Source organism: Piliocolobus tephrosceles, chromosome 9 (assembly GCF_002776525.5).
Source record: "Piliocolobus tephrosceles isolate RC106 chromosome 9, ASM277652v3, whole genome shotgun sequence".
Taxonomy (NCBI): Eukaryota; Metazoa; Chordata; class Mammalia; order Primates; family Cercopithecidae; genus Piliocolobus; species Piliocolobus tephrosceles.
Window position 1 is genome coordinate 37389091 of NC_045442.1, and position 16105 is coordinate 37405195.

Genomic DNA, 16105 nt, shown 5'->3' on the forward strand with positions numbered 1-16105 from the left:
CTCCAGGTCTAGAGAGCTTCTCACCCAAAATGCAAAAACAGAGAGGGGGTGAGGCCAAACTCACACCAGGCAGTTCATTGTCCAGTGAGTGCAGCACCCTGAGGCGGCTGGAGCCCCCAGCAGTGCTGCTCCTGCAACAGAATGGGCCCCCACCCCTCCTCCAGACATCCTGAACGTCCATGCTGTTGTCCATGGAGCACATTGACTCCATCATGAGCAGTAACATGGTTAATGTGGGCTCCTGTTAGCTGGGGATGGAGTGGCCAGCCTCAGCCTTGTGTAACCCATTGTTTCCAAAGAGCTGCAGGCTGCAGAAGGCCCCAAGCTCTCAGGCCAGCTGTGGCTTCTTTGCTGAGATGGAGGTATAGCCAAGAAAGCAGCCTGGAAAGTAAGAAGGACAAAAAATCAAGGCAAAGAGGGTGGGTGAACCAGGCCATACACGGTGGCCATGGAGCAGCAGCCCATCTTTCCCGAGGGATGGACTGAGGGCTTGGCTACTCCCCTGACCATAAATGGCTTGACTAGGGTTCTCTTGGAGCCACCTCTCAGCCTGCCTCTGCAGCTTTGTCAGCTAACTGTTTCTACAAATGAAAGACACAAGCCAATAACGCCAGCGAGAAAGGAGCTTGCCAAAGGCAGTGTACGAAGAAGGTTCTTGGGAGACTATCAGAAATGGTGAGTGAGAGCTGGCATCTGTTCTCAATCAAACTTTCATTGCTTACTATAAAGAACAATTCCCAGGCTTCTAAAGCTCACATCTCCTAATTCAATTAAATGTACAATGAAGCAAACAGACTTGATTTTAAATTATTTTTGTATATGCAAAATACTAATACCTTTTTAAACTTCTCACTGAATATTTGCTGATCTTGTCTGTCTTTTATTTTGATATTAAGGTTTGTTTTTAAACCGCCACCCCCACATACAAGAGTGCAGAGCAGATGTTTCATTTATGTTCACTTTCTAGTTGAAGCAATGGATCTGATCAGCGATTTTATCTGTCTTACTTGTTTAATCTGGCTTTTTGTTCCATTATCAGCAACATGGATGGTCATCATTGATCAGAAATTTTCCATCTTTCTTGTTTACTTGTGATACATGTTTGGTTGTGACTCAATCAAATGAAGTTTGCTAAGTTAGAAGAGAAAACAGAAGAAGGTTCTGTGATTTACTAAAGAATTATGGAAACAACCTAGGTGTCCATCAGTGGATGAATGGATAAAGGGACTGTGGTTTATATGTATATATACAATTGAATATTAGCTTTAGAATAGGAGGAGGTCCTGCCATTTGCCATGTTTGTCCTATTTGGACCTGGAGGACATTATGCTAAGTGAAATAAGCCAGACACAAAAAGAAAAATATTGCATAATCTCACTTTCTTGTGGAATCTTTTTTTTTTTTTTTTTTTCTCACAAAAAGGATTATGAAAAGGAGTAGAACTCAGTCTTTGGAGTTAGGAAGATCTGTGGTCTAACCTGATCTCTACCATTTATAAGTTGGTGAACAAAAACCTATCTTGGTCTCAGTTTCCACAGGTATAATATAGGAATAATAGTGCTCCCTTCATGGGGAGGTTGTGAGTACGGCATCTTATACCCAGCATACCTTCAATAGCAGTAAGTTTTTATCCTGTCTTTTCTTCCTTTCTCTCACAAACTGCAAACTTATAATGAAGGACATTCAGCCACTGAGATCCCAAAGCGCCTTCAAAATCATTGTGTAGATATTGCATAGTGCTTAGGATAGCAGTAAGCAATAATTGTATTATATCAAATTTTAGTACTTTGATTATTGCTAATTCATACTTGCAATTCCATTCCACAAGAACTTTCCTATCCTTAGCTCTGTGCTGGCCAGGCCATAAAGAATATACTACCACGTGATCCCTAAAACACAGAGGGCATTTTACAGTTTGGGAGAAAGGAGCTGCCACAGATGATGTTACGGTATTCCCTTGGGTCTTATCTTGTGAAGTGGGCAAGGCAAGTTAGTAGCATCCCCTTTTGAGAATGGGAAAACTGAGCCTTGGAGAATAGATTTGTTGTGAGAAAATGAAGACCAGAGAGTTTGAGTGATTTATTCAAGACTACACAGCTCCTAAGTGGCTAAGTCTGGACTCGAATCCAGATCAGATGGCTCCAAGCCCAGGGTTGCATCACCCTACTCAGCTGTGTCTCTGAAGGGCACTGCATCAGATTCTTCTCCACCCCAACTTGTGCGATGTTTTTCTCTCCATGAGAGCACTGTACTGTGTTTCTACAAAATATGAGTGTCTTTCTAAAATTGGCCAAAATCTCCGTCATCCAAATGTTGATAAACAACGCATGCATGGCCCACTTGTTGCTGCACGCCCTCTTCTGCTGTCCTCCCAAAGGAAGCTTTGTCTTAGGGCCGCTGACATCAGTCCTCAGTGCCCACAGATGAGATAAGGCTCTGGGCAGCTGCATTCAGTGCAGCGACCAGCCAGTGTCCTTGCAGCACCTGTTGGTTTAGTGCTAGTGTGAGGAGAGGTGGTTAGGTCCCTCAAGCAAGAGGCCCCTGACCTAAGAGGCCCAGACGTCCCTGTGTTCCAACATCATCCCAGAAGCAGAGGTGCACAGTGCTGTCGGCCTGGGTGCTCTGATTCATCCACAGAGACTATTGGAGTTGCTTGGAAGCCCTGCAGAGTGGTAGAAAGAGGTTGTCACCAGGACTCTCAGGTTCTGGTGACGGCTAAGTAGTTGTTTGGACTTGGGAAACCTGTTCAAATTCTTGAGGCTTGGTTTATTTTCTATAAAATGTGGGTGTCCTATTGCCCAGAGGCAGAGAAGTGAGCAGAGTCACCACTGAAGCGTGCTAGCTGAGCAGGGCCACCTTGATTGAAGGACATAATATTTGGGGCAAAAGCTAGGGGGACTTACACATTCTACGTGCTTAAAACACTTCTGGTTCACAAAAGATTTTCTTGTTCATTAACCCATCTGAATTCCAACCCATCAGTAAGTCAGCTGAAATAGGTGTTTTGTCAGTTTGCCTGTGTTGGGGTGAGCTCCTCTGTTACTGTCTTTTGGGTTGGGGTTGAGTCACATAGACCGGAGCCCATTGACTGGTTTTGAGACATAGGCTCTAACTGTTCTCATTTGTCCATGAGGTGATTTTTGATGAGTCCCTGGGTTTCAGTTTCCTCTGCTGGAAAATGAGGATTTTGAGAGAGATGATCTTTCAGGTAATTCAGGTGTGAAACATGATTCTTTTGGATTCTTTAATGTTTCACAACATTCCTCTTGTTGGATAACATTTAATTTTAAAACTTAGTAAATGCATTGTTTCTAGAATGACAGAATCTGGTCTTGGGATGCTGGAAAGATGGGGAGCTGTGGTATAGGCCAAGCCCAGGGAAATCTCTGGGGGTCAGGGAGGCCAAGGCTGAAGGAGGGCCCTGCCAGGAGGCATTCATCCAGGGTGGCTGGACCCAAAGGGCTGAGGGTCCAGAAAGTGGGAACAAGACCACTTCCACCCAGGGAAAGAGGGGAAAATAGTTTCACCGGCTGAGTCAGAACAGATCCACCCATCATTCCAACCTAGGTAGGGAAGGGACTTGGTAAGAAGCAGCCTGGAAAGGCTGGAGTAACAGGGGCTGGGGACAGGGAGAAGAAAGGAGCCACCAGAGGCCCTGGGCAGGCTATTTGGTGCTCCATCGAGCCCACGATCTTTAAATTTGGACTCCATATTTGCGGGAGAGATGAGACCAGCTACTAAGTGAGGGGAGGAAAGAGAAGGATTTGCTGCTCCCCTGTCCTCCTGGCCACTTCAGCTCCAGCAGCCTAGAACCTCTGCCTCAGATGCAGCAAAAACAGAAGCCTTGCCTTCCCCAGGTAAGGATCAGATGTTCTTGTCAGACCATGCCCTTTGGGGGTCTTACCTTCTACTCCAAGGAGAAAACACAAAGTACTTCTAAATTCACCAGTTTTCTCTCTCAAAGGAGTTCTAGGGGAATAAACATAATTTTAGCATTTTGCTTAATTTCTAGTAAGTGTTTGGGGCCCTTATGAATGGGACCCCTCAGGCAATAGCCTTGCAGGCTGCCTCTTCATCTGATCCTGGTTCAGGACCTGGTTGGGGGCGGTGGCAAGACTGACTTGATGCTGAGGGAGGAATTCATGACAGGCTTCTTTCCTCCCCTTCCTTCTTTTGGGGCCCAGATTGGGCGTGATGATGGGGACTGGCTGAGTCTATAGGATGAATGACCTCTCGGAATCCACCAGGGTCAGTGAGTTTGAGGAAGTCAGGAGCTTGCTGACCATCCCTGGGAGCTTTAATATTTACTTCTATCTTGCAGAGTTTTTCACTGAACTTCACCCTGCCGGCGAACACAGTAAGTACAGCAGCCCCCATTCACCAGGCAATGCAGAGAAGACCCGTGCAGAATTTACAGTAGGTCTCTAGAACTCACATAAACCTCACACATGGTGATAAGTTACACAGACTTTCTTTTTTTTTCTTTCTTTCTTTCTCTTACTTTTTTTTTTTTTTTGGAGACAAAGTCTTGCTCTGTCACCCTGGCTGGAATGCAGTGCCACGATCTTGACTCACTGCAACTTCCACCTCTTGGGTTCAAGCGATTCTCTAGCCTCAACCTCCCGAGTAGCTGGGATTATGGGCGCGCACCACCCTGCCCGGCTAATTTTTGCACTTTTTTAGTAGAGACGGGGTTTTGCCATGTTGGTCAGGCTGGTCTCAAACTCCTGACCTCAGGTGATCTGCCCACCTCAGCCTCCCAAAGTGCTGGGATGATAGGTGTGAGCCACCGTGCCCGGACATTTACAGAGACTTTCAAAACGCACTCAGGAATAGTTGAGAGATGCTGAGATAATTTATTTCCATTATAAAATTTATAAATACACATTTTGAAAACGAAAATAGGAAAACAACAACAGCAATAAAACATTTAAACTCTCATCAGCAGAAAACTGGTATAACCCCTTCCTGTCCTGTTTGGCGTTACATAAATTTTGACTTTTGTTGCTTTGTACTATTGTTTCCTTACTCTACATATAATTTTATATCTAATGTCTTCCACTAGTCTTTATAACCATAACTGTTATATGGTTGATCACATAATCATGTGATCATATTATGATTGCATAATATTTTTTCAAGTTAATTATTTCTTTAGTTGATTAACTATCATTAGGAATAACTTTGTGATACATGGCATTATAGAGAATCCTCATCTGCATTTAAGATAATTTCCTTGTGTGTATTCTAAAACGGGAATGATTGGGTCAACAAGAATGAACATTTTATGGCTCTTGATTATGGCATTTAGTTGCAAGTAAAAATTGAGGTTTTCAACTGTCAATGGTAGAGTTTCGGTCCACAGCTGATCCTCCATCTTCTGTTTGCAGATTGCATGTAGATAACACTAACAGCCAAGGTGTGCTGCTATGGTTGAGCAAGGCATTTTCTGGCCCAGTTTTTTAGTGGGCTTGGCTGTGCCACATTTTTCTGATAAGTTGTATGATTATTCAAAGAGAATAAACTGATTCTTACTTGTAAGAGGACTCCTAAGCCAGTGCTCATTTTACTGAAACTTGGGGGCATAGTTCTAGAGAGTAGCATCAGGTTCTAGAACCTGGTGACTTATTGCTGGACCTGTGGTGCCCACCACTGTCTGCCCAGACCTCTGTGAACTGAATACACTGGCACCTGCTCCAGCCTTTGGTAGGGGGCACTTCTGAACCTCCCCAACTTGCTCTGCTTCCCTGCTTCAGCTTCTGCCTATTGGCTCCAGGCAAATTCCCTAATTCTTCCTCCTTTTCCTGTTAAAACCTTTCCCTTCCATCACTGCTGGAACTTTCCCCTGGCTGTGGGAACCCAGCAGGTCCATAGACACTCCAGATTCTGTGTTATCTTGGCCCATCACATCAAGAGAATGGAGAGAAGCAAGAAGCCATTGGGGAGTGGGGGTGAGTAGGATGGAAGAGGGCCCTTCTGTGGCCAGTCATCACCCTTTGGAGTACTTTCGTGGTTAACAGCTCATTTCCCTGAGAACTGTCTCTTCACCCCTTTGATCCCATGTAGAGCAACCAACCATCTTGCTTTGCCTGGTGTTTTCTGTTTTTAGCACTGAAAGTCCCGCAGCGCTCTGGACAATGGGGATGGTAGGTCATCCTGCCTGGAAGTCACGTTTCTCCTGCAGAACCCTTCCACTTCAGTGCAGCTGGGTAGCCTGGGAATGCCAGTGCCCTGGGAAGTGGGACAGAGGTGGACACCTGGATCTCTGTGGGGAGTTTGGAACAGGGCTCCCTGCTGGCCAGTCCCTGCTGAGGACTGAAATGTCAAGTTCAGTCAATTTGTCAGTTCAGTCTATACTGAACTGTCAAGTATGAAAAATGGGGCTCAGACACTGCATTAGGCCATGGAGGCCATGTAGCACAGTGTTTAAGAGCATGGATCCCAGAGCCAGACTGCTTGGCCGGGGGGGTGTCACCTAGGGCTGTGTGACCTTACACAAGTTGCTTCACTTCTCTGTGCCTTGCTCCTCTCATCTGTAAAATGAGATTGTCATAGTCCCATTAGTGTTCACTGGCAGTTGTATAGAATAAGTAAGTCAATATGGGAAAAATTCTTGAACAGCCTGGCACATCCTAAGTGCTCCATGGCATTAGCTGGTACAATTAGCAGAAGTTTATGAGGGCAGAAAAATCCATCTGAAGAGAAAGAGAGAAGCAAACATCAGAGAACAGTATAGGCAGAAGGCCATGCTGCTCCGGAGTGAAGGAGAAAGGAGGGTGCCTTCAGTTCACACAAGTTCCCCGTTCTGAGCTCCAGTCCCTGGAGAAACCAGCTTCCCACCTGTCCTTGGGCTCCATGGGACACTACTATATTCTTAGAGTTAACACCTTCCTTTTTTTTTCTTTTTGGTCAAAGCCGCCCTAAATGTATTTCTGTACTCTGAAGACAGGAAGCCTTACCTGAAACAATGGCCGATTCTTCCTACTACCCTTAGAAACAGAACACCTTAGGGAAATGCAGGATTAAAGTAATGTGGGGATGGGGGAGATTGTGGTTAGGTCAAAGTACAACCATTTAAGTACCAAGTGTCAGTGCCTGGTCATCAAAAACTTCTTTTGATGGGAGCTCTCTGGGAAAGAGGTCTGGGCTTGGAAGTCAAACACCCAAGTTTAGATTAGAGTTATGGTTATCTGTGAAACCTTGGACAAGTCCCGTAACTTCTCTGAGATCTATTACATTTTTTTTGTAAAATGGAGTTAATCATTGTCAAAAGTCCAAGCCCCAGGACTCCAATATACTCGATGAGACTGCTGAGAGTATTAAATAAATAACAGATCTGGACAGAGCTTTGCAAAGTGTAAAGGGATAACAAGAGTTCATACTTCTGCTCCTCATTCGATCCTCCTAATAACCCTAGAGGCAGCTACTACTATCCCTGTAGATATTGTATAGATGGAGACAGGCAGCCCCTTATCTTGTGAATGGAGAAATGACTGTTCTATGGCAGGCAGTGTGAGCCCAGGACCTGTGCTCTTAATCCCATAGCATACCACTTAGTGTGGTTTACATAGTTTCTCATGCAGAACTTTGTTCCTTTAGATTTCTTAATCAAGGTAAACTCTCGCCTGAAATATCTTATAGATGAGTGAAATCCAATAACCTTGCTTAAGAGGTGAACCAGAAGCATGTAATGCATTCGTTTCATGTGGAATTATCCCCAGGAGCATGGATATTTGACAACTTCTGCCATTTGCTTCGTCACATACTTACTTGAAAACAAGCAAGGCTTCCTTAAAGAGCCTTGCTTCCACCAGTATTTATATGTGTTTCCCTTCTAGCAATGGGGACAAGTAGGCCCAAAGTGTGCCAGGTGTTCTGACTGGGACACAAGGAAGCCCTTTTGAGTTGTAAAATGTGTCACGGCACATCCGCAGGGTGAATAATGAAGGCATTGCCTGAATTTCCTAATTCTTTTCTCCTGGTAGCCAAATTTTATTCCAGTTCTTACCTGGGAAGCAATCAAGTTAGGTTCTGTTTGGTAGTTGTTAACAGAAAGTTTAGCAAAGGGATAAACTTTAGGCTTTATGGCCTAACCTTTGGCAGATTGTCTTATATAATGTGTATTCTATAGACTTTTTGTTCTTTTACAATATATGTTCTTTTTCCATACAGACATCCTCTCCTGTTACAAGTGGGAAAGAAACGGTAACTATAACACTTAAATTTATAAAATGGGGATAATAATAATGCTCCATCCGTCTTGTGTATTTGTTTTGAGCTTTAGGTTTGATAGGTGAACTGTCACTAAGCACAGAATCTGGCTCAAGAATTATTCTTGACCAGCTCAGCTCAAAAGTGAGGGAGAACATGCAAAATCACAGATGGATTTCACAAAGTGTTGAGCAGAAGAAGCCAGACACAAGGAGTATATATCTTATCTTTGCATCTATATTATGCTGAAAAACAGACAAAACTACTCTATGGCAATAGATTTCAGAATAGTGGTCACATACAAGGAGGCTGGAAGGGATTTGAGGGGGATCCTGAGATGCTGCTAATGTTCTGTTTCTTCATCTGGGTGTTGGCCTTATGGATGTATTCCTCATGTGAAAAGTCATCAGCTTATATATTTATGATTCATATACTTTTATTATTCTTCAATAAAATCAATTCCCTCCAAAAGTGAAGGTGAATCCATTATTAAATGAGCTGCACTTTTATAGGGATTCTGCAGATTATCTTCAATATTTCCAGATAGTCTGCAAATCTGAAAACTTATGCGACTAAAAGCATGACTATTTCCACTCCAATCAAAGCAAAATAGGAATTTGAAAATTAATTGGTTAATGCATTTAGTGCAAATAAATTTTTTTTGAAAGGCTAAAGGTCACTTGTATTTATTTATTTTTTTATTATACTTTAAGTTCTAGGGTAGATGTGGACAACCTGCAGGTTTGTTACACATGTATACATGTGCCAGGTTGGTGTGCCGCACCCATTAACTCGTCCTTTACATTAAGTGCAAATAAATTTTTTAAAATTCATATTAAAATAGTGTGGTATGGCTGGGCACAGTGGCTCACGCCTGTAATCCCAGCACTTTGGGAGGCCAAGGCGGGCAGATCACAAGGTCAGGAGTTAGAGATCAGCCTGGCCAATATAGTGAAACCTCGTCTCTACTAAAAATACAAAAATTAGCTGGGTGTGGTGGCATGTGCCTGTAGTCCCAGCTACTTGGGAGACTGAAGAAGTAGAATCATTTGAATCCAGGAGGCGGAGGTTGCAGTGAGCTGAGACTGTGCCATTGCACTCCAGCCTGGGCGACAGAGCGAGACTCAATCTCAAAAAAAAAAAAAAAAAAAAAGTGTGGTATATAATAAAAGCTTTTATTTTTAGCCAAACAGGCGAAAATGGCATCTAATTGTTGTTCTGAATTGTATCTCAGCTTTTCCTATGTTGAGGAGACATTTGTATTTCTGTTCTAAAGAATACCTGTTCGTATCCTTTGCCCATTTTTCTGCTTGATAATTATCCTTTCCAATAGATTTAAACTGTTTAAATTAAGTCCTATGAAAGTAAGTCATTTCTCATGGGTGTTACAAACATTTTTGCACAGTATTTCATTACCCTTTCGATTTTGTAGATGATGTTTGTGATCCATGCAGATTTTTTGTTTTACTTTTATTCTATTGAATTTTTCCTTTATTCTTGAAGACTCTGGGCTTCCCCTGACCCTGTGCTTTTCATTCTGTGCCAGGACTGCGGGCCCTCTCTTGGATTAGCGGCGAGCATCCCATCCCTGGTGGCCACAGCCCTGCTGGTGGCTTTACTATTTACTTTGATTCACCGAAGAAGAAGCAGCATTGAGGCCATGGAGGTGATTACCAGCTTCTTTGGGTCCAGATGTGTAGGCAGGCAGTATTTCAGTGAACTGGCTTTTGGACTAAGGGTGTCAGAATTCAGGTCCCATGTCTATTTCCTGAGGACAGAATGCTGGAAGTTTCTGGGCCATAATTTCCACTGCAGACACGACATTAGGCACCAAACAGAGCTGATTTGTCATAAAACCTTCAGGTCAGTTGAGGAATTCCTGGCAAGGATAGTATTTGGGGTAACAAAAAGTAGCAGTGGAGAGGGATGTCTGTTGCCATGGCAAACACATGTCTGCACAGTGGGTGTGCTTTCTAAAGTTGAGAAACAAAAGCACACAAGCTTCACAAAGAGAGGCTGGAGATAATGTTAGGAAAGATAGGAGACGAAGAGGGGCTGAGGTGTCCATGTAGGAATGTATCCAGAAGTACGTGGCTCTATCTATCTTTGCCTTTTTCACACATCTGAACATGTATAATTCACAAGGGAATCTGTATCCTCCCCATCCAATCCATGCCCCCAATGCCAGACTGTTCTGGGGACTGTGTTTAGAATTCAAAGGCCACCTAGACCCGTATCCAACAAGGTTCCATGGTTGTGACAGAACTGTGTTATGTGGACTCTGGGTTCTAACTCCATTCTCTATTTATTCGCATTCACAGTTGTTATCATATGGGTAAGCATTAATTAAGAGATGGAAAATTCAGGTTCTAAACCAGACTCTGCCCCTTTATGATTTATATGATCCTGGACAACTTGATTAGTTCAACTCCAAAACAGGAGTCATAGAAACTACCCTCCCTATTTTAAGAGGTAGGGAAAGTTCTAAGGATGAAATGAGATAATGGATGATGAACATCTTTACATGTAAAGATGTGTCGACAAGCTGTAAATTTTAAACACATTAAGAAGTTTTGTGGTTAGTGGTGGTATTGTTTAAGTAATAGTTTCTCAACCTCTAGTGCACTTTAAAATTATTTAGGAAGCTCAAAATTTCCAATCACCAAAGCCAATTAAATCAGAATTTCTGGATGACAAAGCTGTGGCACTGATCTTGAAAAAACAAAAACAACTTTTTAATCATAATTTCAAACTTATACTAAAATAGAGAGGAGAGTATAATGAAGCCAATTATTAACTCATGGCCAATATTGTTTCATCTCTACTCTCACCCTGGATTATTTTTGGATAACTCACAATGATATTTCTTGGCTTGGGTATGGGTTTGGTTTGGTTTGAGGTAGAGATGTTATTAGATGCCTCTGTGTTTGTTTTGTTTGTTCTAATGCACACTCAGGTTTAAAAACCACTGATTTTAATCATAGTTATGGTCAAATGCTATGCCTCTTCACTTCTTTTTCTTTCTTTCTTTTATTATTATTATTTTTTCCAATTTAGGAAAGTGACAGACCTTGTGAAATTTCAGAAATTGATGACAATCCCAAGATATCTGAGGTAAGAACTCTTGGTTATACTCTCTCTATATACCATTCACACAGTAAACAAGCTAAGTGTTTTAAAGCCTTTCACGCACAAAAGCAGCACAGTATGAGCACATGTGGAAAGGAGATGACCAAGAGGAAGTTCAAGCACAAAGGAGGTTCTCAGTGCATTTTTATTGGCTGAACAGAAATTCAAGCTTCCTTTAATATTAGAAAATCAATTTAATATGATTAATTTTACTGACAAACTAAAATGGAAAACTCACGTGACCATCTCAATAGGGGAAGAAAGTTCAAAAAAATGTAACAGTGATATGAACTCTCAGCAAACTAAAAATAGAATGGGAACTTCCTTGACTTGAAAGAAGATATCTTTTTTTAAAAAATACAGTTAGGCCAGGCGCGGTGGCTCAAGCCTGTAATCCCAGCACTTTGGGAGGCCGAGACGGGCGGATCATGAGGTCAGGAGATCGAGACCATCCTGGCTAACACGGTGAAACCCCGTCTCTACTAAAAATACAAAAAACTAGCCGGGCGAGGTGGCGGGCGCCTGTAGTCCCAGCTACTCCGGAGGCTGAGGCAGGAGAATGGTGTGAACCCGGGAGGCGGAGCTTGCAGTGAGCTGAGATCCGGCCACTGCACTCCAGCCCAGGAGACACAGCAAGACTCCGTCTCAAAAAAAAAAAAAAAAAAAAAAAAAAAAAAAAAAAAAAAAAAATACAGTTAACGTCATACCTAACAGTAAAATGTAGAAAGCATTCTCTTTAGATCAGAAATAAAACAAGGATGTTCACTAACACCACTTCTATTCAATATTATACTTTAGATCCTAGTCAATTAAGTAGGATTTAAAAAAATTAGACAGTATAAGCCTGGTGCAGTGGCTCATGCCTGTAATCCCAGCACTTTGGGAGACTGAAGCGGGTGGATCACCTGAGGTCAGGAGTTTGAGACCAGCCTGGCCAATATGGTGAAACCCCGTGTCTACTAAAAATACAAAAAATTAGCTGGGTGTGGTGGCGGGCGACTGTAATCCCAGCTATTTGGGAGGCTGAGGGAAGAGAATCGCTTGAATCCAGGAGGTAGAGGTTGCAGTGAGCTGAGATCGCACCATTGCACTCTAGCCTGGGTGACAAGAGTGAGACTCCATCTCAAAAAAAAAAAAAAAAAAAAAAAAAATTAGAAAATATAACACCGGAAAGGAAGAAACAAAATTGTGATTATTTGCAGATGATATGATTGTCGACATAGAAAAGCTAAATCTGGCTGCGTGCAGTGGCTCACGCCTGTAATCTCAGCACTTTGGGAGGCCAAGGCGGGTGGATCACCGAGGTCAGGAGTTCTAGACCAGCCTGGCCAACATGGTGAAACCCCATCTCTACTAAAAATACAAAAATTAGCCAGGCGTGGTGGCAGGTGCCTGTAATCCTAGCTACTCAGAGGGGCTGAGGCAGGAGAATCGCTTGAACCTGGGAGGCGGAGGTTGCAGTGAGCTGAGATCGCGCCATTGCACTCCAGCCTGGGGGACAAGAGTGAGACTTCGTCTCGAAAAAAAAAAAAAAGAAAGAAAGAAAAGAAAAGCTAAATCTACAGAAAAATTACTTGAATTAACAAGAAATTTTAACAAATTTACTGTATACAAAAATCAATATACAAAAGTAATTTACACTTTCAACATCAACAACAATTAGAAAAAGCGATTTTAAAAATTACCATTTTGTGATGGTAATTGGTAATAAAAATATGTAGAATGCTATGGAATAAATCTAACAAAAATATGTAATACCTTTATGGAAAATAATAAAACTTTGGTTAAAAAAACTATTAAATAATACCTAAATAATGGGGGTCATATACTATGCTCTTGTTAATAATATTACAATGTCAAACAATGTTAATCTATATAATAAATGTAATTTCAATACAAATCCCAATCGATTTTTTTCATGGAACTTAATGAGGTCCTTCTAAAATCTATATGAAATAAAGTAGAAAAAGAGTTAAGAAGACACAAAAACAGATAGGTAGAACAAACAGAAAATAAATAGCAAGATGGTAGATTTAAACCCAACCATATCAGTGATCACATTAAATGTAAACAGTCTAGATACCCAAATTAACAGGAAGAGATATTCAGATTGGTTATAAAAACAAGGTCCAACCATATGATGCCTACAAAACTCACTTTAAATATAAATTCACAAACAGATTAAAAGTTAAAAGACAAAAAATGAGATACTTTGTTAACAATAAACAAAAGATAGTTGAGTGGCCTGAAAGCTCTCCCAAAGCAGTAAGATCAGGCAATGGTGGGTCTCTCCTCATTTGTTTTCTGTCTCTCAAGGACCATTGTCCTTCCTTGCCTGTTGTCTAATGTCTTGAAAACTATTGCTTCAAATGTTGTGTCTGATTTTGGTTATTTCAGGTGGGAGGGTAAATGTGGTTGCTGTTAGTCCATCTTGTACGGAAGAATTCTCTGCAGTCGTTTTTTAAAAAACCTATTTGTTTCCTTAAGAATCCTAGGAGATCACCCACACATGAGAAGAATACGATGGGAGCACAAGAAGCCCACATATATGTGAAGACTGTAGCAGGAAGCGAGGAACCTGTGCATGACCCTTACCGTCCTACTATAGAAATGGAAAGAAGGAGGGGATTGTGGTGGCTTGTGCCAAGACTGAGCCTGGAATGATGCAGCTCAGTCAAGGAGCAGACCTGGCACTGGAACAGGGTTGAAAACCCAGGGTTTTGTACTTGGAGAGGAGAGATGCCAAGCTGCTTCTTAATCAATCCAAATTTCATTTACAGATCTGGAACACTTTGGGGCTGATTTGTCTCCTTAGGGGATATCCCCAATATGGTTAATTCCAACTCTCAGACCTTGTGCTTTAGTTAGTACATGTGACTCACCAGATGGGGTCCTTAGATCCTGTTCCTGCTCCCAATGGGAATTTGCTTTTCTTTGTCATTTTGGGAAAGGGGCTTGGTTTCTGAGTGTCTTGCCTTCTCATCTTTTTTTTCATATCCTTTTTCTCAAAAAAGCCATCAGCTCTGACTTCCATGGAAGTGTTGCCAAGGTCAGCCTGGTGCAAGTTGGGATATAAATGAAACTTATGCAGGATGTATGAGAGGAAGCAGTTAATTGTTTCTGAATAACTCAGGGTAGAAATCACATGAAGCCACACATTCCCTGACCACAGGGAAGCACATGGCTCAGTCATGTCATACAGCAGTGGAAAGAATATGGATTCTTAAGTCACACCTACCACTGAGCAGCTATACGACTTTGGAGAAGTTGTTTAACATTTCTAAGCCTCAGTTTTTGCTTTTTTAAAGGAGGAGAAATATTTGCCTCATGTCATAATTGAAAAGATTAAATAAGAAATAAAGGGACGTGTCTGCTACTTAGTTGCCAGTCAAAATGTTAGTTCTCTCTCTCTGCCCCCTTCCTCCTACCTCTTCCCATATTGCTTGCCTGATAAAATAGCTAGTCACCAGCATTTGTTCCCCATAGTCACAGGGTCACACAAGGGAACATTTAGGGCAAACTTTCTGCAAGGCCTGTGGTCCAAACTGTTATCTAAAGATGATTCTAGGTGTTGCTGGTAGTATGTGAATCTTCCAATCTAGGTGTAATCGTGTCCTCATATGAATCAGGAAAAGCCAGGTTCTTACAAGTTCCAAATTCCATATACAGAAACTGGTGGTGTTACATTTAACCTCAAAGATGTTAATGTTGATGGAAATTCATGTTTCATATTAAAACACTTCGTCTTTACAATGAAACATTTTGCTTAATTTTTAAAGTAAGACATTATGATACCTCTGATGGCAGCTCCTCAAATAGCTTTAACTTTTGTGCTTTAGGGATAGTTGTTAAACTTACAGTTTCTTTTATGTTATTTTTTAAAGGCTTCAGATTAAACAAGAGTCCTTAAGCCCATGCATAGCATTGCCATTTCAGCTTGCTGAGGACTCTCTCCAAGGAGGCCAAATGGAAAAGGAGAGGCCACTTCAAGTGGTGCTGGCTCATTAAGCCTATTGGGCAGACTATAACCAGGTTGCCTTATTCTGTGTGGATTACTCCAGGACAGGCCACCCTCCAGCGTTCTCTTATCCCAGTAACTCCTCTTCCCATTTTCCAATCCCTCCCCAGCCTTTTTTTTATTTCCCTTCTGTACTCTTCTTTTGCCTTCAATACAAATTTCATTTCTTCTGTGACTTTGGTCAGACTTCCTTCTAGCATGTGTCAGCTACCCCACCCCCCAGCTGGCCTAGGAGACACGTCATTCATTGCTCCTACTTGTGTCTGTAATCAGAGAGTATTTAAGGAGGGCAGTTCTGTGATGGACTGTGTGTGTGTGTGTGTGTGTGTGTTGAAAATAAAGATGGCTGGGGGAAGGCAAGAGTTTCTCCAAGATATTATTAGAAATGAGGGAAATGGAGAAAAGACCCAAGTCCTTGGATATCATGGGGAAAAGCTGTGTGGCAGAAAGAAAAATCAAGAGGACCCAAGTGGATGGAGACAGGACCACAGGAATGGGCCAAGGAGCAACATCCTGCCATTCAGCCAGCTTGGGACAGGCTTTCACCTTCACTCCCATGAGGAGGCTTCCAGGCAGCCTGGTTCCTCCCAGTGGGAAGGCCTGGTCCAGGGCATCTTAAGTTCATTCACCAACTCCGTGAGCCACACAGATATCCTAGAAAATTCCTTTCTCACACAAGGCTTCTGATTGCTCAGAAACGTGCCCCTCTTCTCTGAATAACCAAGAACATGTTCTATAAACCCAATC

At 42.2% G+C, this 16105-nt stretch overlaps 1 protein-coding gene across 10 annotated transcripts; it reads left to right on the plus strand.

The window, feature by feature from the left end:
* Positions 1-202: 202 nt before the first annotated feature.
* Positions 203-15750, plus strand: OPALIN (oligodendrocytic myelin paranodal and inner loop protein). 10 transcript variants are annotated; one of them, XM_026446556.1, is made up of 7 exons: positions 555-675; positions 4322-4357; positions 6067-6146; positions 8173-8205; positions 9758-9877; positions 11269-11325; positions 13828-15750. In XM_026446556.1, exons 3-7 carry the CDS (start codon positions 6138-6140, stop codon positions 14002-14004), a joined length of 396 nt encoding a protein of 131 aa, XP_026302341.1. In that variant the 5' UTR covers positions 555-675; positions 4322-4357; positions 6067-6137; the 3' UTR covers positions 14005-15750. The 10 variants fall into 10 exon arrangements, with proteins under 10 accessions (XP_023062046.1, XP_023062039.1, XP_023062043.1 ...); XM_023206272.1 differs by having other exon boundaries at positions 570-675; positions 6110-6146; XM_026446557.1 differs by lacking the exon at positions 555-675 and adding an exon at positions 2453-2702 and having other exon boundaries at positions 6110-6146.
* Positions 15751-16105: the final 355 nt, after the last annotated feature.